The sequence below is a fragment of the Nerophis lumbriciformis genome, linkage group LG05 (genome assembly GCF_033978685.3).
Source record: "Nerophis lumbriciformis linkage group LG05, RoL_Nlum_v2.1, whole genome shotgun sequence".
In the NCBI taxonomy this organism is placed as follows: Eukaryota; Metazoa; Chordata; class Actinopteri; order Syngnathiformes; family Syngnathidae; genus Nerophis; species Nerophis lumbriciformis.
The window spans coordinates 9859644-9886791 of record NC_084552.2 but is presented as its reverse complement, the minus strand read 5'-3'; the positions used below and the strand labels follow the sequence as shown (position 1 = coordinate 9886791).

At 40.1% G+C, this 27148-nt stretch overlaps 1 protein-coding gene across 11 annotated transcripts in view; it reads right to left on the bottom strand.

The window, feature by feature from the left end:
* The window catches only part of abcc9 (ATP-binding cassette, sub-family C (CFTR/MRP), member 9), a 115304-nt gene that overhangs the window by 75313 nt on the left and 12843 nt on the right, over window positions 1-27148 (bottom strand). For all 11 annotated transcript variants that reach the window (XR_009815322.2, XR_009815323.2, XM_061961300.1 and 8 more), the window contains 11 exons: window positions 24688-24854; window positions 24516-24617; window positions 24315-24455; window positions 24059-24250; window positions 12569-12733; window positions 1066-1221; window positions 863-997; window positions 628-790; window positions 522-562; window positions 310-452; window positions 133-241 (listed from right to left, as the gene is read on the bottom strand). Coding sequence is in view for 9 of the 11 variants with exons in the window: in XM_061961300.1 (XP_061817284.1) it covers window positions 133-241; window positions 310-452; window positions 522-562; window positions 628-790; window positions 863-997; window positions 1066-1221; window positions 12569-12733; window positions 24059-24250; window positions 24315-24455; window positions 24516-24617; window positions 24688-24854 (1514 nt within the window). In the remaining 2 variants the exon portion in view is untranslated. The remainder of the gene's footprint in view (window positions 1-132; window positions 242-309; window positions 453-521; window positions 563-627; window positions 791-862; window positions 998-1065; window positions 1222-12568; window positions 12734-24058; window positions 24251-24314; window positions 24456-24515; window positions 24618-24687; window positions 24855-27148) is intronic.

The window sequence follows — 27148 nt, the reverse complement described above, 5'->3', positions numbered from 1 at the left end:
GGCGGCGGAATAATAATAATAAAACCTTACAATTACAATAGGGTCCTCTGTCCCAAAGGGACATTGCGGTCCCTAAAAAGTGCAGTTCCCCTCTAAATGCATCATTTGTGTGCGTGCAAGGTGCACACTCACCACCCCCGGGTGCTTTTTGGCGCCCTCCGAGGGCACGGCCATCTCTCCGTTCCTCCAGCTGTCGTCTCCGATCTCGTCGCTCTGGAGGAACTCGCCCAGCTTCTGCACACTGCGACCAACACACTTGTCTAATTCTGCCTAGCAACAAGAGAGGTGGCGGGAAGAAGGCAGACCCACCTGACGAGCGCCTTGACGGCGAACCTGACGACGGTGGAGAGCAGGAAGAGCGGCGTGACCAGGATGTTGAACAGCGCCAGAGCGGCGAAGGCCTCGGAAGGACTCGGACAGCGTTTGTTGATGATGTGATGCACGACGAAGGTCTGCAAGGAGTCGTCGGAGGTGTTCACGCAGAACGTCAAGTGGGACTGTGGATGTGAAGAGCAGCTTACCACCAGCACGGCGGCGATGGGAATAGCGGCGTTCATGAAGACTGAAAAGGCAAGAAAAGATCATGAATGTGAGCACGTCGCAACCGCCATTGTGTCGTCGTCTCACTGGACATGGACGTGTAGAAGGCAAACGTCTTGAGACTCTTCAGCTCCTTGCCCCGGGTCTCCTCCACGCTGCCACAGAAGATGTTCTCCCAGGCGTACAGCTTCAGCAGCTTGATGCCCTTCAGGATCTCCGTGGTCTTCTTCAGGCGATCCGTGGAGTGCTCCTGCGAGACAAACGCTCAGGGGTTTATGGAGTTGCGTCGTCGAGGAAAGGCCGGACCCGCCATGACGCTCACCAGCGTGCTCTTCTGCGTGTCGGCCAGCTTGGTGGCGATGAGGTACTGGACGGGAGCCAGGAGAACGATGACAGACGCTCCGATCATGGCGCTCCAGCCCAGCAGGTAGTAGAGAAGAATAACACCCATCACGATCTACGAGGAGGAGAAGTTCCTCATTGAAGTTGACATTTTGACTGCCGTTGGTGGTTTTTTCCAATGACCTGCACAGGCATGGCCCACAGGTTTGGGCAGAGGAAGAGGAACCACATGAGCTGGTTGGTCTCTATGGCGACCAGGTTGTTGATCTGACCCAGCGTCATTTCCCCCATGGACATGTTGGAGGTGGACAGATGCAGGATTTTGTTGTAAATCATCGCCTAGTAGGAGATAGAAGACAGGACACCTTCAATGGACGGGCGGGACGTTGAACCTCATCAGTTCTCAGTCGTCAAAAATGCTCGATGTGCTCTGTTAGAGGAATACACCTTAGAAATTGTAAGTAAGTACTGTATTTTTGTTAGAATAATTATGTATGTATTACATACTTGCCAACCTTGAGACCTCCGATTTCGGGAGGTGGGGGGTGGGGGCGGGGGCGTGGTCGGGGGTGGGGCTAAGATATATATATATATATATATATATATATAAGAAATACTTGACTTTCAGTGAATTCTAGCTATATATATATATATATATATATATATATATATGTATGTGTGGGAAAAAAAATCACAAGAATACTTCATCTCTACAGGCCTGTTTCATGAGGGGTTCCCTCAATCATCAGGAGATTTAAAAAAAAAATCTCCTGATGATTGAGGGAACCTCTCATGAAACAGGCCTGTAGAGATGAAGTAGCCTTGTGATTTTTTTTTTTATATATATATATATATATATATATGTGATTTTTTTCCCCACACATACATATATTGCGCTCTACTACGGTATCAAGCACTATTTTTTGGATAACCTTATTAAGACATATATATATATATATATATATATATATAAATACAATAAATACTTGAATTTCAGTGTTCATTTACAAACTACAACTCACAAACACTTTAGAGTTAGGCTCCACCATCAGAATGTGTACTTAAACTTATAAAGATCACATGGATATTATTCAGTGAGTTGATTCACCAAAACTAACCTGTTATAGAGGAGGAAAAAGCACACAGGACGTTTCAATTATTCACAGACTGGTCGCGCTCATCAGAATGACAAGACACTTCCGGTCTGCAGGTGATAGCATTCAATTGGGAAGAAACGCCCTACTGCCCCCTACTGACCAATGTGAATACTGATAAATGTGTAATGACAGCTCCAAAAACAAATTCAAACCACAAAATAAAATAAATAAATCAACACAAAAATGTGACACATTATGGGTGGGTCACATATGCATGTACAGTAGATGGCAGTATTGTCCTGTTTAAAAGTGTCACAACATTGCTGTTTACGGCAGACGAACTGCTTTACGGTAGACACTGTTGTTGTGTGTTGTCAACACGTCACTCCGGTCCGCCTGAATTTCGGGAGTTTTTCGGGAGAAAATTTGTCCCGGGAGGTTTTCGGGAGAGGCGCTGAATTTCGGGAGTCTCCCGGAAAATCCGGGAGGGTTGGCAAGTATGATGTATTATCGCACAACTTTTATGCTTAAAAGGCCGATTGCTGGCAATCCAAAAGATTGCAAGCCAGTCTGGTATTAGTGTTTGTGTCCAGGAACGGCCTGCTGACTGCCAAGGGCGAACACCGCCGTGACGCAGACAGAGCAGAGACAAGGCGATATCACCAGCGTCGACACATTTGCATTTTTTGTATAATCATTAGAGATGCGCGTATAGGCAATTATTTCATCCGCAACCGCATCACAAAAGTCGGCAACCATCCGCATCCACCCGAACCAACATTTTATCAAAACCACACCCGCCCGCCATCCGCCAGTTGTTATATATCTAATATACACGATGCAAGCATAATAGTGAGGTTATAAAGCTTTTGCCTGTTGAAGAAAGGAGACTGATCCCATGCAGCAGAGACATTCAATGTGTGCCACGCATTAATATCTCTTGGCCACGCATTAGTGGCTAAGACATATTAATGCGTGATAATATTATTTATCATTATTATAATATTATTGTCATTTCCATTAAGAAAGTGTTGACTATTGTTGCCAATGCCCTCAGATCAGGAGTGCGTTCCTCACACTTTGTGTGCGCAGTTGCAGCAAGCAGAACGAGGCTTTTAAGAAGTTAAAACAATGTTTTAGAAATACTAGGCCTATATTTTCGTTGGGTAAAAAAAATGTTCTGAATTTATTTCAATGAATATTAACTTGTTAACGTTATAATGCTCAAATAGGGACGAGGGCGGGGTGCACAGTGAAACAGTGAACAATTTTGCGACAAAGATGAACCTTTATTGATTGATCTGCAGCCATGACAAAATATCAGACAATCTCCATTGTCAACGACCGGCAGGAAAATAATGATAAACACATAGCCTATGTTGTAGGCATAGGCTAATACGTTTTTAAGTTGAAATAAAAAAATAAATAAAAAATGTGCCTCAAAAGCCTTAGGCTGTCAATCACGTGCACAAACTTAAATTATACAATAACATATGTATGTCATCTCTATTTAAACAAAAATAAATTGAATAAATAATAATAATAAATTACCTGCAACTTATTGGCCAAGGCAAAGCTGAAGGGGGGAAATCAAACCCATCAGACTGCACTTTATCATCAAACTTGAATTATAATGAAAATAGACGGTCGCGACAAACAAAGCAGGCTAAATATCCTTACATTGTCGCCAATCGGAGATGCGCTTCACTTGAAAGCGAGGCCAAATAATTATTCACACATAGTAGTATATCTCGAATAGAAAAAAAACAATAAACAACGCAATTGCCTTAATTCCTTTGCATTGTAGTGTGCCCAAACAACACGTAACCATCAAAATTATTCAGCTGACCGAACTCAATATAGGTTAGACATGGGCTTATTTGGTATAGCCTATAGGTAACGTAGACTAATTCGTTTAACATATCTAACCGTATGTCTACTTACTTTTTTTTTTTGTTAGCACTATGCAGGAATAAAATGGCATCTACAGTGCCAGGATTCATGCGAGAGCACCTGGCCTCTAAAATGCGCCCTGCTGCGCTGAAGGAGCGCTCACTTGCGCCACTTGTTGCTGGGACGCGGTGCCTGATTAATAATTGACTGTTTCAAAGAGTGCTGCTCGTTTTTCGTATGTGGGTAACAACATTTAACTATGTATATATATTTCCGAATTGGTTCAAGCGCCAACCGCCCGCATCTATTTAAAATCTATTTTTACCCGCCCGACCCGCGGTTTATCCGCGGACTCCGCGGTTGTGTACGTAAATCGCGCATCTCTAATAATCATATATTGTGTCTAACTGGAGTTGTCGAGATTACCCCCTTCCCTCAGCGACAGCTTCAGTGATGTAACATTTACCTCCCAAATAAATAGAGGAAGCACGCGGGCTGGACTATTAGAACGTAGTTTGGATCTGTAACTAGAATCCAGCCCAAAACACGTGTCTCCTCATTGAGCCAAATTGAACTCTGTCTCGGCATGATTCCTTGCTTCTTGTCTGATTAATAGATGTCATCAGTGTTGGAACCTGACAATTTTCCGGACTATAAAGGCGCACTTAAAATCCTTTCATTTTCTCAAAACTCGACGGTGCGCCTTATAACCCGGTGTGCCTAATGTACGGAATAATTTTGGTTGTGCTTACCGACCTCGAAGCCATTTTATTTGGTACATGGTGAAATGATAATTGTGACCAGTCACACATAAGAGATATGTGTAGACTGCAATATGATGGCAGTCACACATAAGAGATACGTGTAGACTGCAATATGATGGCAGTCACACATAAGAGATACGTGTAGACTGCAATATGATGGCAGTCGCACATAAGAGATACTGTATGTGTAGATTGCAATATGATGTCAGTCACACATAAGAGATACGTGTAGATTGCAATATGACGGCAGTCACACATAATAAATACGGGTAGACTGTATATGATGGCAGTCACACATAAGAGATACGTGCAGACTGCAATCTGACGGCAGTAACACATAAGAGCTACGTGTAGACTGCAATATGATGGCAGTCACATATAAGAGATACGTGTAGACTGCAATTTGACGGCAGTCACACATAAGAGCTACGTGTAGACTGCGATATGATGGAAGTCACACATAAGAGATACGTGTAGACTGCAATATGATGGCAGTCACACATAAGAGATAAGTGTAGACTGCAATATGATGGCAGTCACACAGAAGAGATATGTGTAGACTGCAATATGATGGCAGTCACACATAAAAGTTTGTGTAGACTGCAATATGATGGCAGTCACACAAAGGAGATACGTGTAGACTGCAATATGATGGCAGTCACACAAGACATAGGTGTAGACTGCGATATGATGGCAGTCGCACATATTAGATACTGTATGTGTAGATTGCAATATGATGTCAGTCACACATAAGAGATAGGTGTAGACTGCAATATGATGGCAGTCACACATAAGAGATACGTGTAGACTGCAATATGATGGCAGTCACACATAAGAGATACGTGTAGACTGCAATATGATGGCAGTCACACATAAGAGATACGTGTAGACTGCAATTTGACGGCAGTCACACATAAGAGATACATGGAGACTGCGATATGATGGCAGTCACACATAAGAGATACGTGTAGACTGCAATATGATGGCAGTCGCACATAAGAGATACTGTATGTGTAGATTGCAATATGATGTCAGTCACACATAAGAGATACGTGTAGACTGCAATATGATGGCTGTCACACAAAAGAGATACGTGTCGACTGCAATATGATGGCAGTCGCACATAAGAGATACTGTATGTGTAGATTGCAATATGATGTCAGTCACACATAAGAGATAGGTGTAGACTGCAATATGATGGCAGTCACACATAAGAGATACGTGTAGACTGCAATATGATGGCAGTCACACATAAGAGATACGTGTAGACTGCTATATGATGGCAGTCACACATAAGAGATACGTGTAGCCTGCAATATGACGGCAGTCACACATAATAAATACGTGTAGACTGCAATATGATGGCAGTCACACATAAGAGATACGTGTAGACTGCAATTTGACGGCAGTCACACATAAGAGATACATGAAGACTGCGATATGATGGCAGTCACACATAAGAGATACGTGTAGACTGCAATATGATGGCAGTCGCACATAAGATATACTGTATGTGTAGATTGCAATATGATGTCAGTCACACATAAGAGATACGTGTAGCCTGCAATATGACGGCAGTCACACATAATAAATACGGGTAGACTGCAATATGATGGCAGTCACACAAGAGATACGTGTAGACTGCAATATGATGGCAGTCACACAAGAGATACGTGTAGACTGCAATATGATGGCAGTCACACATAAGAGATACGTGTAGACTGCAATATGACGGCAGTCACACATAAGAGTTCGTGTAGACTGCAATATGATGGCAGTCACACATAAGAGATACGTGTAGACTGCAATATGACGGCAGTCACACATAAGAGATAAATGTAGACTGCAATATGATGGCTGTCACACAAAAGAGATACGTGTCGACTGCAATATGATGGCAGTCACACATAAGAGATACGTGTCGACTGCGATATGATGGCAGTCACACATAAGATACGTGTAGACTGCGATATGATGGCAGTCACACATAAGAGATACGTGTAGACTTCCAAATGATGGTAGTCAAACATAAGAGATACGTGTAGACTGCAATATGATGGCAGTCACACAGAAGAGATACGTGTAGACTGCAATATGACGGCAGTCACACATAAGAGATACATGTAGACTTCTATATGATGGCAGTCACAGATAAGAGATACGTGTAGACTGCAATATGATGGCAGTCACAAATAAGAGATACGTGTAGACTGCAATATGATGGCAGTCACACATAAGAGATATGTGTAGACTGCAAAATGGTGGCAGTCACACATAAGAGATACGTGTAGACTGCAATATGATGGCAGTCAGACATAAGAGATACGTGTATACTTCCATATGATGGCAGTCAAACATAAGAGATATGTGTCGACTGCAATATGATGGCAGTCACACATAAGAGATACTTGTAGACTGCAATATGTTGGCAGTCACACATAAGAGATACGTGTAGACTGCCATATGATGGCAGTCATACAGAAGAGATACGTGTAGACTGCAATATGATGGCAGTCACACAAAAGAGATACGTGTCGACTGCAATATGATGGCAGTCACATAAGATACGTGTAGACTGCAATATGATAGTCACACAAGAGATACGTGTGGACTGCAATATGATGGCAGTCACACATAAGAGATACGTGTAGACTGCAATATGATGGCAGTCACACATAAGAGATACGTGTATACTTCCATATGATGGCAGTCACACATAAGAGATACTTGTAGACTGCAATATGATGGCAGTCACACATAAGAGATACTTGTAGACTGCAATATGATGGCAGTCACACATAAGAGATATGTGTGGACTGCAATTTCACTCAAGTAAACAACACCAACATTTTAGATGTTCCATTGAAAATATAGAAGATTACTCACCGCACTCAAAAATCTATCAAGATATTTTAGTAGGACTTTGGTAAGCTATGAAGCCACACCGCTTGATGGATTGTACTGTGCTTCAACATAGGAGTATTATTATGGTGTGTGTATAAAGTAAGACATATTATCTGGTGTTTTATTTCACTATATTATGCAAAAGGAACTTTTCTTACCTTCTGGTACCTGCTGATCTGTATTTGGGATCTGCATAGGTACTGAAAAATGGCACAGGTCCGTGCCAACACTAGTCTTTTTCTCTATCTTCTTGTTATGTGACATTCATCCTCCACTGTTGCCATTTCTAATATAAAGTAGTGTAAAGTTCTTACTTATATCTGTCAGTAAACTCGCCATGAAAGCACTAAAACATACCGGTGTAGTGAGTTTACATTATTCACCCAAGGAACTTTAGTTATTAGAGAGTTCCTGTTTTTCACGGGACACATTTCGGGCGTTGTTGTTGCACGAGTGAGCCACGGATGAGGAGATGCTGCTCCATTATTGATTGAAGTAAAGTCTGAATTTCATTAAAACAGTTAGCGCCATCTTCTGCCACTCCCGTCCTTGCACGCTACACCGCTACAACAAAGATGACGGGGAGAAGATGCTGTCGAAGTGGAGGCACGTAAATAAGACCACCCACAAAAACGGCGCATCCTGAAGAGACTGTCAGAAAGTGACTTGAAGATGATGTGTAAAACATCATCTATGCAACATTTTGACCAAAGAACCACCATTACATGTTATGTAGACCAGTGGTCCCCAACCACCTGGCCGTGGTCCGGTACCGGTCCGTGGATCGATGGATTTTTATTAAATCAACATCAAAAACACAAGATACACTTACAATTAGTGCACCAACCCCAAAAATCTCCCTCCCCCATTTACACTCATTTACACAAAAGGGTTGTTTCTTTCTGTTATTAATATTCTGGTTCCTACCAGTGTTGGGTTAGTTACTGAAAACCAGTAACTAGTTACAGTTACTAGTTACTTTATTTCAAAAGTAACTCAGTTACTAACTCAGTTACTTACACCAAAAAGTAATGCGTTACTGTGAAAAGTAACTATTTAGTTACTCCTTTTTTTCTTCTTTTTTTTTAAAGCTCCCATTAATGCCCTTTTTGCCTTCATTTCAGTACTGTTATTGCACTGGAGAATAATACAATCTGTTGATCAACTTGACATACATTTTTATTTTCCTTTTAACATAATTAATGAAAAACAGTGCAACATAAAAAGGCATTCCTCCTTTCTTTAAACTTGGACCAATGACCATGAATAAAAAACAAGTTAAAGTGCAACATAAGAAGGCACATCATCTTCCTTGAAACATAAAGCCTGACATCTGGAGTGATGCTGCTGTCTTCCACACTTGGAGCCATGGATTGTAGAATACTTGTTTTCAGTGGCAGGATCATTGACACAGATGGTGAAGTTTCAGTGCTCAGTAGAGATGGAACACTTTTGAGGGGTTTAAGCACCTGGAGGACCTCACCTGCCACTCTCACATCATCATCAGACAGGGTGACATTTGTCTTCAGGGTGTTGTGGGTCAATGCAGAGTATATAGCTGCCTGCTGCTCCAACATATCATAAGTGGAGTTCCACCTCGTTGGGACATCATGTATGAGCAGGCAGCTTCAGCATTTCTTGCTTTGTCTTAAGCACATGAGCAGCTGTTGTGCTTGGGTGGAAGTAAGAAACCTTCCTGATCCTCCCAAAGAGGCGCTCCATCCTATTGACTGAGATTCCCTTCTGTGATGCCAAATTCACTACATGTGTAAAGCACCTAACTGTGGTCCCAGTCCTGCCTCATTCTCTGTAATTATTTGATTTTTGGCATTATCACGTGTGACTGGGATATCTTTATCTTCCATTCCTCCACTGCTTGTGTCAGTACCTGCGCAAGGTGACTCTCGTAGAGGGGGCGTGTCTTCTCATCTCCCAGTCTGCTGTGATGAAGTGAGCGCTTATAGTTCCGCTGGACGTCCACCCGTCTGTCATGAGCGCAACAGCTGATGCTCGGGATAGTTCATCCACAACTTTTTTCTTCTCCTGCTCATAAAGATCTGGCACAATCTTATTGCTGAAGTGGGTGCGCGGCGGGATGTCGTAACGTGGTTCAAGCACGTTCAGCATGTGTTTAAAACCCTCGTTTTGCACAACCGAGTCTGCACTTATAAACACACCGATTCAATGGCGGGGGCGTTCAAGCTCCTCCGTTACTCCGCTCGCCATGACCACGCTGTGTGTGGACTGAACGTGCCAACAACTTTTTTGTTTGTTTCATATATCAAACCGCGGATCACTTGTCTGCGTCATCCCCTCCCCACACCCACACACACACACACATAGACCGCGCCTCTTTTCTTCTCTCCGGCTTGTGACAGAGGAAGATTCAGAAGAACGACACCGCAGCGCTTCTGTTTCTAGCCGATACTACATCAAAAGTAACGTAAAATAACGCAGTAACGCATCATGTAGTAACGGTAACTAAATAACTGAATAAAAAAAAAATAACGCGTTAGATTACTAGTTACCGCCGAAACTAACGGCGTTACAGTAACGCGTTAGTCCCAACACTGGTTCCTACATTATATTAGTGATGTCCCGATCCGATATTTGGATCGGATCGGCTGCCGATATTTGCCAAAAATTGCGTTTTGGCAAGGCATGGCAAAATGCCGAGCCAGATCCAGTTTAGAAAAAAGCTCCCTAATTTCCGTTCCGCATTTTCCAGCACACCTTCAACACATCCACAGGTCTGTGAATTCTCACGCAGTTGCTTTTAGCTGCTGGCATTACACGACAGGCTCTTCTCACTCTTTCCTGTGTCTCCCTCTCACAGACAGCAAGTGCACCTTCTTACACACGTCACATACTGTCACGTCATACGTCACATATTGTCACGTCATACGTCACATACTGTCACGTCATACGTCACATACTGTCACGTCATACGTCACGTCACATACTGTCACGTCACACGTCACATACTGTCACGACACACGTCACATTCTGTCACGTCATACGTCACATACTGTCACGTCATACGTCACATACGTATACGTCCTCCCCGAGCAGAGAGGTAGCAGCATGGCTAACGTTAGCTGTGATGCTAGCGCAGCCGTGCGAGCAACGCTCCCTCTAAGGTGCTCGCCTATGCAATTGCGCACTGTTTAAGCGTCCTCTGCGCATAGCAAATCTATGCCACGCACAAAATCAAATAAAAAAATAAGCGCATAACAATTTTCGACACACGGACACGACAGAGATCACAGTTTTCGTCATCATTGTTCAAATATTGTGACGTCTGTCGAGACGCTTATCTCCATTCGGTGCCACACGTCCACACCATCAAAATGCCGAGGCAAAAATTTCCACATCAACACCGTTTGAAAAAATTAGTGATTTTTTTAGTTGTGATTTCCTTCTCTGCATGAAAGTTTAAAAGTAGCATATATTAATGCAGTATGAAGAAGAATGTTTTAATGTAGACATGCAACCCTTGAAAGAAAATTTTGAAAATCAAGACTACATTTCCTGCAAATGGGTGCATTTCTACCCTATATTTTAACTTTAGATTTATTCTCATATCAAACTCTTTTGGCTGTCTTTTTGACACTTACATCCGGCGCCCCCCTCCACACCCTGGATTATAAATAATGTAAATAATTCAATGTGATTATCTTGTGTGATGACTGTATTTTGATGATAGTATATATCTGATAGTATATATCTGTATCATGAATCAATTTAAGTGGACCCCGACTTAAACAAGTTGAAAAACTTATTGGGGTGTTACCATTTAGTGGTCAATTGTACGGAATAAGTACTTCACTGTGCAACCTACTAATAAAAGTCTCAATCAATCAATCAAAGCACATATAATCATCATACTGCTGTGATTATATGCATCAAGTGTTCATTCAAGGCTAAGGCAAAATATCGAGATATATATTGTGTATCGCAATATGGCCTTAAAATATCGCAATATTAAAAAAAGGCCATATCGCCCAGCCCTAGTTCAATGATGCCATTTCTGTTTGTCATGTATAATTTTGTCTATTTTGTGTTTATCCTTGAATAAACAGGTCAGTTTCTTGTTACCAACCATTGTGTATTATTCAAACTCCCCTAATTCAGCTGGCTAGTTGTTATCAAGAGTACTAAAACCCTTTTCAACATGATTCTGACAACTAAGTAGGCTAAATAACTTTAAACTTTAATACATGCTCGGATAGGCCAGTATCGGTCAGTATCGGTATCGGATCAGAAATGCAAAAACAATATCGGTATCGGATCGGAAGTGCAAAAACCTGGATCGGGACATCCCTACATTATATACCAATATATATCAATACAGCCGGCAGGGATAAAGTCCGTAAGCAGACATGATTGTATTTTGTTCTGACAAAAAAAATGTTTGGACATCGCTTTAACTCCACTGTTAGAATAATTGTTTGTAAGTTATCACAAACACTTTTTTTTTCTGTTTCTATTGGACCCTCATCCCTTAGAAACAGCTGTGGCCATGTGGTCAGGGAAGGTCCAAATAAAAGAAGGAGGCGTGCAATCTTTTGGCAGAGCGTAATGACACTGTACAAAGGTACAGATGTCCAAGTGTCTCTCCTCAAATTGAGCCAAATTTAATTCTGTCTCTGTTTAATTCATTGCTTCTTGTCTTGTTTAATATATGTCATCAGTGTTTGAACCTGACATTTATGATCGCTAATTTTTAGGTCTATTTTTTGGAGATGGACTGACACACCCTCCGCCATCCACCGCTAGCTCGCCATCCATGTAATGGCCACCCCTTTATTAGACAGGATCAGGGTTTTGATTGATTGATTGATTGAGACTTTTATTAGTAGGTTGCACAGTGAAGTACATATTCCGTACAATTGACCACTAAATGGTAACACCCCAATAAGTTTTTCAACTTGTTTAAGTCGGGGTCCACTTAATTGATTCATGATACAGTTTATATTATCATATATACTCTCCCCTCCTCACAGGGAGGGTCCTAGTAACACTCACCAGCAGGGCGCCTCGCACGTTGATGCCCGTTTCTATGGTGACGTAGTAGGAGGCCTGCAGGAAGGTTCTTTGCAGGACCAAAGCCAGGAAGAGGAGGACGGCCAGAACCGAGGTGTTCTGCAGCAGCTCGGTGGACAGCATGAAGTGGACATCAAAGTAGGTTTCCTGCAAGAACATCATCATCATCATCTCCAATCAAACCTCTTTCTTACAGAGTCATTCATTTCTGCCATCCTGCAGTTGCTCCGCCATCAAGAACGGAAGGCAGGGTGCTTAGGCTCTAGACATGCAGGGCACCTCCACGGAGGGCATTACCATCGCCGTGAAAAGGCGGGGCGTGGAAGCGTGCAGAACATCTCCACAAGCGTGCAGCCTTTGACTAGCGCTAAGAAGACACTTCTCTATTGTTTGGCAACACTTCACCTTTCCGGTGAAAATCCTAGACCACGGGTGTCCGAGGCGCGACACGGGCCGTTTGCAGACCACTGCTTGTTTTTTTTTTGGGTCCGTGGCACATTGTAGGGGGAAAAAACAGTATATATTTAAGTACAGTCGCCTAAGTACCCTGAATTTTGCATCTTCACTCAATCGCAGATGTATTTTTTGCTTAAATTAAGCATTTTTAAGTATAAAATGGCTAAATGAATTTAAAATATTTATACTACACTAGTGTTGGCCACTCAATGAGACAAAAACAATCAGTTCAGTAAGAAGGCCACTGATTGGCTTAGATTTAGTCAGCATTACTGGATTGGACTCTCACAATATTATGTTAGATCCACTATGGACTGGACTCTCACACTATTATGTTAGATCCACTATGGACTGGACTCTCACTATTATGTTAGATCCACTATGGACTGGACTCTCACACTATTATGTTAGATCCACTATGGACTGAACTCTCACGATATTATGTTAGATCCACTATGGACTGGACTCTCACGATATTATGTTAGATCCACTATGGACTGGACTCTCACTATTATGTTAGATCCACTATGGACTGGACTCTCACACTATTATGTTAGATCCACTATGGACTGGACTCTCCCCATATTATGTTAGATCCACTATTGACTGGACTCTCACGATATTATGTTAGATCCACTATGGACTGGACTCTCACTATTATGTTAGATCCACTATGGATTGGACTCTCTCACTATTATGTTTGATCCACTATGGACTGGACTCTCACTATTATGTTAGATCCACTATGGACTGGACTCTCACTATTATGTTAGATCCACTATGGATTGGACTCTCACACTATTATGTTAGATCCACTATGGACTGGACTCTCACTATTATGTTAGATCCACTATGGACTGGACTCTCACACTATTATGTTAGATCCACTATGGACTGGACTCTCACACTATTATGTTAGATCCACTATGGACTGGACTCTCTCACTATTATGTTAGATCCACTATGGACTGGACTCTCACTATTATGTTAGATCCACTATGGACTGGACTCTCACTATTATGTTAGATCCACTATGGATTGGACTCTCACACTATTATGTTAGATCCACTATGGACTGGACTCTCACTATTATGTTAGATCCACTATGGACTGGACTCTCACACTATTATGTTAGATCCACTATGGACTGGACTCTCACACTATTATGTTAGATCCACTATGGACTGGACTCTCACACTATTATGTTAGATCCACTATGGACTGGACTCTCACACTATTATGTTAGATCCACTATGGACTGGACTCTCACACTATTATGTTAGATCCACTATGGACTGGACTCTCACACTATTATGTTAGATCCACTATGGACTGGACTCTCACACTATTATGTTAGATCCACTACGGACTGGACTCTCACGATATTATGTTAGATCCACTATGGACTGGACTCTCACACTATTATGTTAGATCCACTATGGACTGGACTCTCACACTATCATGTTAGATCCACTATGGACTGGACTCTCACACTATTATGTTAGATCCACTATGGACTGGACTCTCACACAATTATGTTAGATCCACTATGGACTGGACTCTCACTATTATGCTAGATCCACTATGGACTGGACTCTCACACTATTATGTTAGATCCACTATAGACTGGACTCTCACTATTACGTTAGATCCACTATGGACTGGACTCTCACACTATTATGTTAGATCCACTATGGACTGGACTCTCACTATTATGTTAGATCCACTATGGACTGGACTCTCACACAATTATGTTAGATCCACTATGGACTGGACTCTCACTATTATGTTAGATCCACTATGGACTGGACTCTCACTATTATGTTAGATCCACTATGGACTGAACTTTTACTATTATGTTAGATCCACTATGGACTGGACTCTCACTATTATGTTAGATCCACTATGGACTGGACTCTCACACTATTATGTTAGATCCACTATGGACTGGACTCTCACACTATTATGTTAGATCCACTATGGACTGGACTCTCACGAGATTATGTTAGATCCACTATGGACTGGACTCTCACTATTATGTTAGATCCACTATGGACTAAGTAAACATTGATTGATTGATTGATTACTGTTAGGGATGTGAAGCTCATGATTCAATTTGATTTTGATTCTTGGTGTGACAGTTTTATACAGCATCAATTATTGATTCATGACCAATTCTCTATTCAATTAGATCCCAACCAATTGTCGTAATGGAATATAAATGATGATAAAACATTTTCAAAAGAGGTTACAAAAGTTGGCCTGCTTATGACTTATGACCCTAAGTGCAGCAAGTAAGCGCAGAGATGGCCTAAAACAGTCTTTTTAAAATACATTTTTAGAAATCGTGAGTTGATTCAGAATTGTAATAAATAAGAAACCCGATTCGGATGTGAATCGATTTTTTTTTATAGTTACTATAAATGAGTGTAAAGGTGACTATGTGGTTGTTATTTCATGTTTCGAGAGCTCGCACAATGTTAAAACAGTATTAAAGGGGAACTGCACTTTTTATTTTTTTATTTTGCGTATTGTTCACAATCATGAAAAACATGACGACGGATGGATTTGAATGCATTCTAAATATTAAATAAATTCGATCAAAAGTCTGCTTACAATGGAGCCTATAGGAGCCGCTCTATTCTGCTTATAAAGTTCTTAAAAACATCCAAACACCTCCATTAGTGTTTTATATATATATACACACTGTAAGTATACATGTAATGTAGTAACATTTATAATAACATTTAATATTTACGTATTTTGATCATTTTAAGCATACGCTGCCCATTCATTTAAAAAACTCATCACAGAGTTTGCTTCTTTTTTTTTTTTAAGAGATGTCCGATAATGGTTTTTTTGGGGTTTCTGGGTATTTGTTCTGTTGTGTTTATGTTGTGTTACGCTGCGGATGTTCTCCCGAAATGTGTTTGTCATTCTTGTTTGGTGTGGGTTCACAGTGTGGCGCATATTTGTAACAGTGTTAAACTTGTTTATACGGCCACCCTCAGTGTGAACTGTATGGCTGTTGACCAAGTATGAATTGCATTCACTTGTGTGTGTGAAAAGCCGTAGATATTATGTGACTGGGCCGGCAGTGCCTTTAAGGTTTATTAGCGCTCTGTACTTCTCCCTACGTACGTGTACCACTCCGTACAGCGGCGTTTTAAAAAGTCGTAAATTTTACTTTTTTGAACCGATACCGATAATTTCCGATATCACGTTTTTAAGCATTTATCGGCTGATAATATCGGCAGTCCGATATTATCGGACATCTCTATTTTTCTTCTCGTCAGCACTGATTATTACTCACTGCAGACTCTATGAGAGCCAACAAACATAATAAACATCACTTACTGTACAATGTCGGCTGTCGTTAGGATGCCGACTGCTGGGATGATCTTATATTCCCTTTTAGATGAAGAATGACTCATAATCCTCACGGATAAACAGGGTTGGGGGATGGGAGGAACAAGAGCTTTTTTTTAGTTCTAGGTCCTAAATTGGCTGTCAAAGTGTACCAACTTGTCGGATCACCTACTCAGGTGTACAGGTGAGATGCATGATTTATGATCTAAACTTACAGGGAGCAGGAAAGCGAGGAAACAGCAGCAGACCACTCGATGATGTCAACATACGGAGACACTCTGGGGATTATGTTGCCGCTATAAATAGTTCATCTGCGTTAGCACTTATAATAACAATTTCACAATTTTTTGTATTATTATTATTATTTATTATTTCTTCGGTCAGTGGTCAACAAAATAAACAAACATTTTTACATAAACAAACAGTTGTACATTCATACATTAAAAATTTTGCAGACCGAAAGGGTTTAGGCTGAAGTTGAACCCTTACTGCGCCTAACCCTACAAATTTCTATACCCTATAAAACAAAAATAAAAAAATAAAAATCATTTCACTAATACTTGGTTAATATTTAAGTCACAAAATGGAAATTGGGTATTGTTGGCGCTTTTTGAATGGTTATTTATTGGATTTTACGGGTGGAATAATGGAGCGCCCATTGGCTACGCTGTAAGCGGACTTTTATTTATGTTTATTTAATATTTAGAATGCATTAAAAACAAAATCCATCCATCGTCATCTCTTTCATAATGATTGTGAACGATAGGCAAAATTCCCAAAAAAAGTCTTCAAGTTCCCCTTGAAGAAAAATTGTAAGTTTGTTTTAATGCTCTATCTGTAAAAATATTCAATTAATAATTCCTACCTGGCTAAAATATACAAACCCCGTTTCCATATGAGTTGGGAAATGGTGTTAGATGTAAATATAAACAGAATACAATGATTTGCAAATCCTTTTCAACCCATATTCAACTGAATGCACTACAAAGACAACATATGTTCAAACTCATAAACTTTCTCTTTTTTTGCAAATAATAATTAACTTACAATTTCATGGCTGCAACACGTGCCGAAGTAGTTGGGAAAGGGCATGTTCACCACTGTGTTACATGGCCTTTCCTTTTAACAACACTCAGTAAACGTTTGGGAACTGAGGAGACACATTTTTGAAGCTTCTCAGGTGGAATTCTTTCCCATTCTTGCCTGATGTACAGCTTAAGTTGTTCAACAGTCCGGGGGTCTCCGTTGTACTATTTTAGGCTTCATAATGCGCCACACATTTTCAATGGGAGACAGGTCTGGACTACAGGCAGGCCAGTCTAGTACCCGCACTCTTTTACTATGAAGCCACGTTAATGTAGCACGTGGCTTGGCATCGTCTTGTTGAAATAAGCAGGGGCGTCCATGGTAACGTTGCTTGGATGGCAACATATGTTGCTCCAAAACCTGTATGTACCTTTCAGCATTAATGGTGCCTTCACAGATGTGTAAGTTACCCATTTCTTGGGCACTAATACACCCCCATACCATCACACATGCTGCCTTTTACACTTTGCGCCTATAACAATCCGGATGGTTCTTTTCCTCTTTGGTCCGGAGGACACGACGTCCACAGTTTCCAAAAAAAATTTGAAATGTGGACTCGTCAAACCACAGAACACTTTTCCACTTTGTATCAGTCCATCTTAGATGAGCTCAGGCCCAGCGAAGCCGACTGCGTTTCTGGGTGTTGTTGATAAACGGTTTTCGCCTTGCATAGGAAAGTTTTAACTTGCATTTACAGATGTAGCGACCAACTGTAGTTACTGACAGTGGGTTTCTGAAGTGTTCCTGAGCCCATGTGGTGATATCCTTTACACACTGATGTCGCTTGTTGATGCAGTACAGGTCACAGGCTTAGCTGCTTACGTGCAGTGATTTCTCCAGATTCTCTGAACCCTTTGATGATATTATGGACCGTATATGGTGAAATCCCTAAATTTCTTGCAATAGCTGGTTGAGAAATGTTGTTCTCAAACTGTTCAACAATTTGCTCATGCATTTGTTGACAAAGTGGTGACCCTCGCCCCATCCTTGTTTGTGAATGACTGAGCATTTCATGGAATCTACTTTTATACCCAATCATGGCACCCACCTGTTCCCAATTAGCCTGCTCACCTGTGGGATGTTCCAAATAAGTGTTTGATGAGCATTCCTCAACTTTATCAGTATTTATTGCCACCTTTCCCAACTTCTTTGTCACGTGTTGCTGGCATCAAATTCTAAAGTTAATGATTATTTGCAAAAAAAATAATGTTTATCAGTGTGAACATCAATATGGGTTGAAAATGATTTGCAAATCATTGTATTCCGTTTATATTTACATCTAACACAATTTCCCAACTCATATGGAAACGGGGTTTGTATATATCACAGCACAAAAGCTGTCTAACTTTTTTTAGCCTTTTAAAAAAAAAATCATATGGGTCATTAAATAACGCAAATTCAACAATTAGGTCATTGACAACCCACCCCCGCAGCCCGCCACCACAAATAGATTGCAGTCCTGTGGTAAACCCTGAAATCAATACCTCTCCCAGTGCATGTGTAGCTAATGTTTAAAGGCTAAGTGTCTGGATTGAAACCGCAAGCGGGTGTGGAATTGACCACGTCACTCCAAAACGCGCGCCCGCTCTCCTCTCTATCGCCCGCCGTCCGATAGCGCCACTTGAGCGTCGACGCTTGGACAGCTGGCGCTCAGCTGTGACAACAAGCAGCCCCTCTGAGGGTTTCTGTCAACACGCGTCACTATCATTTGGTGCCAATAAAGTTATGGCGCTCTTCAAATACAAACACAAAAAAATCGCCATTAGGGTTTATCTCAAAATCTTGCAGCTTCAATTAAAACAACAATAACATTTTGCAAATATCGGACCAGTTTTTTAAATAACTTAAATCATGCAAGTGAGTAATAATTTTTGATTAATCATGATTAATCCAAATTAAAAAGTGTGATTAATCTGATATATATATATTTTTAAATCATTTGGCGGCATTACATAATATATATAAATAATAATAATAATGCAAGTAACCATTCCAAATGCAATAAACTTATTTTCCTCTTTAGTACTTTTTTTAACTATTGTAATTGGAAAGTCAAAAACTTTTGATCGTCCTAAAATAAGTAAACACACAATAAAAATAAAATGACGTCTCAATATGTGTTAGCACAAATTGCACTTTATCCATCCTTCCATCCATTTTCTACTGCTTAACATATTAAAGTGCAATTTTTTCGACAGTTGGAAAAACTGGGTTAGGTAGTTTGTTTTGTTATCTTTTTGTTGCCATCCCTCATTCAATTTGAAACTGAAATATTCCAACGTCTGGTTTTGCAATCGTCTTTTTCTGCCTAAATGTTGTTATCTCGCGTTGCTTGTGCTTGTGGATGACTGACAGGGTTCACTCCACCCGTGCAATTATGCAATAAAAAAAAAATAAAAAAAAGTTTTCCTCTTTAGTACTTTTTTTTAACTATTGTAATTGGAAAGTGAAAAACTTTTGATCGTCCTAAAATAAGTAAACACACAATAAAAATAAAATTACGTCTCAATTTGTGTTAGCACAAATTGCACTTCATCCATCCTTCCATTTTCTACCGCTTAACATATTAAAGTGCAATTTTTTTCGGCAGTTGTAAAAACTGGGTCAGGTAGTTTGTTTTGTTATCTTTTTGTTGCCATCCCTCAATCAATTTGAAACTGAAATATTCCAACGTCTGGTTTTGAAATCGTCTTTTTCTGCCTAAATGTCGTTATCTCGCGTTGCTTGTGCTTGTGGATGACTGACAAGAGGGTTCACTCCGTCCATGCAATTATGCAATGAAAAAAAAAAAAAAAAAGTTTTCCTCTTTAGTATTTTTTTAACTATTGTAATTGGAAAGTGAAAAACTTTTGATCGTCCTAAAATAAGTAAACACACAATAAAAATAAAATTAAGTCTCAATTTATGTTAGCAAAAATTGCACTTCATCCATCCTTCCATCCATTTTCTACCGCTTAACATATTAAAGTACAATTTTTTCAGCAGTTGTAAAAACTGGGTCAGGTAGTTTGTTTTGTTATCTTTTTGTTGCCATCCCTCATTCAATTTGAAACTGAAATATTCCAACGTCTGGTTTTGCAATCGTCTTTTTCTGCCTAAATGTTATCTCGCGTTGCTTGTGCTTGTGGATGAGTGACAAGAGGGTTCACTCCGTCCGTGCAATTATGCAATAAAAAAAATGCAATAAACTTATTTTACTCTTTAGTACTTTTTTTAACTATTGTAATTGGAAAGTGAAAAACTTTTGATCGTCCTAAAATAAGTAAACACACAATAAAAATAAAATGACGTCTCAATTTGTGTTAGCACAAATTGCACTTCCTCCATCCTTCCATCCATTTTCTACCGCTTAACATATTAAAGTGCAATTTTTTCGGCAGTTGTAAAAACTGGGTCAGGTAGTTTGTTTTGTTATCTTTTTGTTGCCATCCCTCAATCAAGTTGAAACTGAAATATTCCAACGTCTGGTTTTGCAATCGTCTTTTTCTGCCTAAATGTTGTTATCTCGCGTTGCTTGTGCTTGTGGATGACTGACAAGAGGGTTCACTCCACCCGTGCAATTATGCAATAAAAAAAAAATTAAAAAAAGTTTTCCTCTTTAGTACTTTTTTTTAACTATTGTAATTGGAAAGTCAAAAACTTTTGATCGTCCTAAAATAAGTAAACACACAATAAAAATAAAATGACGTCTCAATTTGTGTTAGCACAAATTGCACTTCATCCATCCTTCCATTTTCTACCGCTTAACATATTAAAGTGCAATTTTTTCGGCAGTTGTAAAAACTGGGTCAGGTAGTTTGTTTTGTTATCTTTTTGTTGCCATCCCTCAATCAAGTTGAAACTGAAATATTCCAACGTCTGGTTTTGCAATCGTCTTTTTCTGCCTAAATGTCGTTATCTCGCGTTGCTTGTGCTTGTGGATGACTGACAAGAGGGTTCACTCCGTCCATGCAATTATGCAATGAAAAAAAAAAAAAAAAGTTTTCCTCTTTAGTATTTTTTTAACTATTGTAATTGGAAAGTGAAAAACTTTTGATCGTCCTAAAATAAGTAAACACACAATAAAAATAAAATTAAGTCTCAATTTATGTTAGCAAAAATTGCACTTCATCCATCCTTCCATCCATTTTCTACCGCTTAACATATTAAAGTACAATTTTTTCAGCAGTTGTAAAAACTGGGTCAGGTAGTTTGTTTTGTTATCTTTTTGTTGCCGTCCCTCATTCAATTTGAAACTGAAATATTCCAACGTCTGGTTTTGCAATCGTCTTTTTCTGCCTAAATGTTGTTACCTCGCGTTGCTTGTGCTTGTGGATGACTGACAAGAGGGTTCACTCCACCCGTGCAATTATGCAATAAAAAATAAATAAAAAAAGTTTTCCTCTTTAGTACTTTTTTTAAACTATTGTAATTGGAAAGTCAACAACTTTTGATCGTCCTAAAATAAGTAAACACACAATAAAAATAAAATGACGTCTCAATTTGTGTTAGCACAAATTGCACTTCATCCATCCTTCCATCCATTTTCTACAGCTTAACATATTAAAGTGCAATTTTTTCGGCAGTTGGAAAAACCGGGTCAGGTAGTTTGTTTTGTTATCTTTTTGTTGCCATCCCTCATTCAATTTGAAACCGAAATATTCTTGTTTTGCAATCCCCTTTTTCTACCTAAATGTTGTTACCTTGCGTTGCTTCTCACTATTGACTAGTGAGGCTCTATCGCTGCTCCATGTCCCGCTTCCACTCGCAGAGACAACGATTGTGGATGACTGACTCACTCCGTTCGTGCAATTATGCTATTGAACATACTCAGTGGCCTAGTGGTTAGAATGTTCGCCCTGAGATGGGTAAGTCGTGAGTTCAAACCCCGGCTGAGTCATACCAAAGACTATAAAAATGGGAGCCATTACCTCCCTGCTTGGCACTCAGCATCAAGGGTAGGAATTGGGGGTTAAATCACCAAAAATGATTTCCGGGCGCGGCCACCCCTGCTGCTCACTGCTCCCCTCACCTTTCAGGGGGTGATCAAGGGTGATGGGTCAAATGCAGAGAATAATTTCAGCACACCTCTTGTGTGTGTATGAGACAATCAATCATTGGTACTTTAACAAACGCGCTCAACTGCTGAGAGCGATGCACTGAGCGAACCCTCTTGCACCCTGTTAACGCATGTGATTATTTAAAAAAAATTATCCCGCTACTATAAATAAAACAAGAATAATAAATTAATGTTTTTACCGCCGGAAAATAGCACGCATTGCACGGGCATCGCGTCGCACGCCAGTGTGATGGTAGTTAGAGCGATGCGCTCTGTGCCCTTCAAAACAAACTCCTAGCGACAAACTTTCTACCATTGTTGACAAAGTTTAAAATACCATCCTGAAGTGAAACATGAACGTAAGGATGGCATCGCTCGCATGAATGCTACGCGGACAGCAAACAGACGACAACAAACTAAACTTGTTTAAACTGATTTAACTCAAGAAGAGTAGATGCAGGTGTAAATGGTGCACTATGTGAAGTTTTGTATTGGTGTCTTTATTACATGATCTATTAATGTACTCTACATCTGTATCTAGTTTGCTATATTATTGCAGAGACTTTCAAAATGTGCACTTAACTGGACTTACAACACAAGAAATGCCAAACTATTTGTCACTTTAAACTGTTATATAAACATCAGGTCTGGTTAAAATAAAGAGAGGGTCTTTAGCCTGAAATGCTGTTGTACTCTGTCTCATAGTGTTACCATGTGCTTAATGTTTCCTTACCATTGTTGGTATATTGTCCATTACCATTGTTGGTATATTGTTCATTACCATTGTTGGTATATTGTTCATTACCATTGTTGGTATATTGTCCATTACCATTGTTGGTATATTGTCCATTACCATTGTTGGTGTTTTTGTCCATTAACATTGTTGGTATTGTTCATTCTTCTTACATTGTTGCTATGAATTGTTGTCACAATGTAATAATTATTGTTACCTGTGGTAACGCCATCATGATATCACTTTTATATAATAATCCTTAAAGAAATTAACAGTGAAGCTCCATGTATTAATTACTGAATGGAGAACTGGGGGTGGGATTAAATAAATGATCATCTTCTTCCCACTCCCTTTTAGGCAAAACTGGATCATCCTGTTTACATAACGTACATTGCCTTTTGCACTATATGACTTGATATTATGTGTTGTCTGTCTTGTATTTTTTTCTGTGTCATTGCCTGAAATAAATGAATAAAATGAAATTCAATTCTTACTATACTTACTGTCACCAAGCTTTGAGAAAATCAATGACTAGCAGTTCAGTACAACATTTTAAAGACGTCCCTGTCTGACTACAAAATTGCTTTTTTATCCAAATATTGAGGTATTTTCTTAAGCAAATGTTATTTATGCAAGCATATAATAAACCGTGATTAATCATGATTAATCACAGTTAAAGGGTGTGATTAATTTGATTAAAAAAAATAAAAAATGATCTAGTTCACTTTCATTTGTGGTTCTATGAATTGATGTATTGATTATCTGCCCTAAAATAATTGTTGCGACTCACCCTTATCTTGGCCGGAGCGGCGCCACCCTCTTCCAGCATCAAGTTCCTGACGATGCCTGAGATGCAGAGCGGCCCAGCGAAGCCCAGCAGGTCGGCCAGGTAGCGAAAGGTGCTGCTGAGCAGGATGGGCCGGCCAAACGCTCGGTACATGGAGCGCCAGATGGAAGGAGCTCGGTCGGGGTTCTCGGCCGACTGTGTGGAATGTAAGTACTTCACCATCTCACACGTCTCATGGACGCTAGGAGGAGGAACTCACCTTTTGATCTTCGTAGGCGTCTTTGAGGCGTAAGTAGTTGGTGAGGGCTCTCATGGCGATGGGCAGCTTGCCGATCTTCTTCAGCTCGATGGGCCTCTTGTGGGCGCCCATGATGAGAGGGTTCATCCACCAGTACGTGGCCTGGAAGCACGCTCTTAGGTCACACCTGCTTCCTGACCCTGATTTGATCCACCAGCTTACCTTCGACAGCAGATTGACGAAGGGCTGCAGAAAACGAACCCCCAAATCTTGCAGGTCTTCTGGAGGTTTCACCTTCTGGGGGTTGGCGAAGAAGACGTACTTCTGCAAGAGGAAATAAAGTACTTTTGGCAGGCTTTCATCGGTTAATGTGTCGAAGAAGTAGGTCACCGACCCTGATCCTAATGACGTTGACCTCCACGGCCATGAGCAGACCGTACAGGATCACAAGCAGGGCCGTGATGCAGAACCTCAGCTGCTGCGGGCCCACGTGGTACTCGGCAAACTTCCACAGCTTGATGGACTTGGTGATGAAGGCCAGCACCCAGTAGATGAACAGGACTGAGGAGAGCAGCACAGGCTTAGGCTTGGACTTAGAAAATCTTTATTGTCCCCGAGGGGCAATTTGGTTTGCAGCAGTAGTCATTAAAAACAAGGTTCAACAGTAAAAACGAGGTACAACAGTAAAAACGAGGTAAAACTGTAAAAACGAGGTACAACAGTAAAAACAAGGTACAACAGTAAAAACGAGGTACGACAGTAAAAACCAGGTACGACAGTAAAAACCAGGTACGACAGTAAAAACGAGGTACGACAGTAAAAACAAGGTACAACAGTAAAAACGAGGTACAACAGTAAAAACGAGGTACAACAGTAAAAACAAGGTACAACAGTAAAAACGAGGTTCGACAGTAAAAACGAGGTTCGACAGTAAAAACGAGGTTCAACAGTAAAAACGAGGTACGACAGTAAAAACGAGGTACGACAGTAAAAACAAGGTGCAACAGTAAAAACGAGGTTCAACAGTAAAAACAAGGTACGACAGTAAAAACGAGGTACAACAGTAAAAACAAGGTAAAACTGTAAAGACGAGGTACAACAGTAAAAACAAGGTTCAACAATAAAAACGAGGTTCGACAGTAAAAACGAGGTTCGACAGTAAAAACGAGGTACAACAGTAAAAACAAGGTACAACAGTAAAAGCGAGGTTCAACAGTAAAAACGAGGTTCGACAGTAAAAACGAGGTACGACAGTAAAAACGAGGTACGACAGTAAAAACGAGGTACGACAGTAAAAACGAGGTACGACAGTAAAAACGAGGTACAACAGTAAAAACAAGGTACAACAGTAAAAACGAGGTACGACAGTAAAAACAAGGTACGACAGTAAAAACCAGGTACGACAGTAAAAACGAGGTACGACGGTAAAAACGAGATTCAACAGTAAAAACAAGGTACGACAGTAAAAACGAGGTACAACAGTAAAAACAAGGTAAAACAGTAAAAACAAGGTTCAACAATAAAAACGAGGTACAACAGTAAAAACAAGGTAAAACAGTAAAAACGAGGTACAACAGTAAAAACAAGGTACAACAGTAAAAGCGAGGTTCAACAGTAAAAACGAGGTACAACAGTAAAAACGAGGTACAACAGTAACAACGAGGTACAACAGTAACAACGAGGTTCGACAGTAAAAACGAGGTACGACAGTAAAAACGAGGTACGACAGTAAAAACGAGGTACGACAGTAAAAACGAGGTACAACAGTAAAAACAAGGTACGACAGTAAAAACGAGGTACGACAGTAAAAACGAGGTACGACAGTAAAAACGAGGCACGACAGTAAAAACGAGGTACAACAGTAAAAACAAGGTACGACAGTAAAAACGAGGTACGACAGTAAAAACGAGGTTCAACAGTAAAAACGAGGTTCGACAGTAAAAACGAGGTTCAACAGTAAAAACGAGGTACAACAGTAAAAACAAGGTACAGCAGTAAAAACGAGATTCAACAGTAAAAACAAGGTACGACAGTAAAAACGAGGTACAACAGTAAAAACAAGGTAAAACTGTAAAAACGAGGTACAACAGTAAAAACAAGGTTCAACAATAAAAACGAGGTACAACAGTAAAAACAAGGTAAAACAGTAAAAACGAGGTACAACAGTAAAAACAAGGTTCAACAATAAAAACGAGGTACAACAGTAAAAACAAGGTAAAACAGTAAAAACGAGGTACAACAGTAAAAACAAGGTACAACAGTAAAAACGAGGTTCAACAGTAAAAACAAGGTACGACAGTAAAAACGAGGTACAACAGTAAAAACAAGGTAAAACTGTAAAAACGAGGTACAACAGTAAAAACAAGGTAAAACTGTAAAAACAAGGTACAACAGTAAAAACAAGGTTCAACAATAAAAACGAGGTACAACAGTAAAAACAAGGTAAAACAGTAAAAACGAGGTACAACAGTAAAAACAAGGTACAACAGTAAAAGCGAGGTTCAACAGTAAAAACGAGGTACAACAGTAAAAACGAGGTTCGACAGTAAAAACGAGGTACGACAGTAAAAACGAGGTTCAACAGTAAAAACGAGGTTCAACAGTAAAAACGAGGTTCGACAGTAAAAACGAGGTTCAACAGTAAAAACGAGGTACAACAGTAAAAACGAGGTACGACAGTAAAAACGAGGTACGACAGTAAAAACCAGGTACGACAGTAAAAACGAGGTACGACAGTAAAAACGAGGTACGACAGTAAAAACAAGGTACAACAGTAAAAACGAGGTACAACAGTAAAAACGAGGTACAACAGTAAAAACAAGGTACAACAGTAAAAACGAGGTTCAACAGTAAAA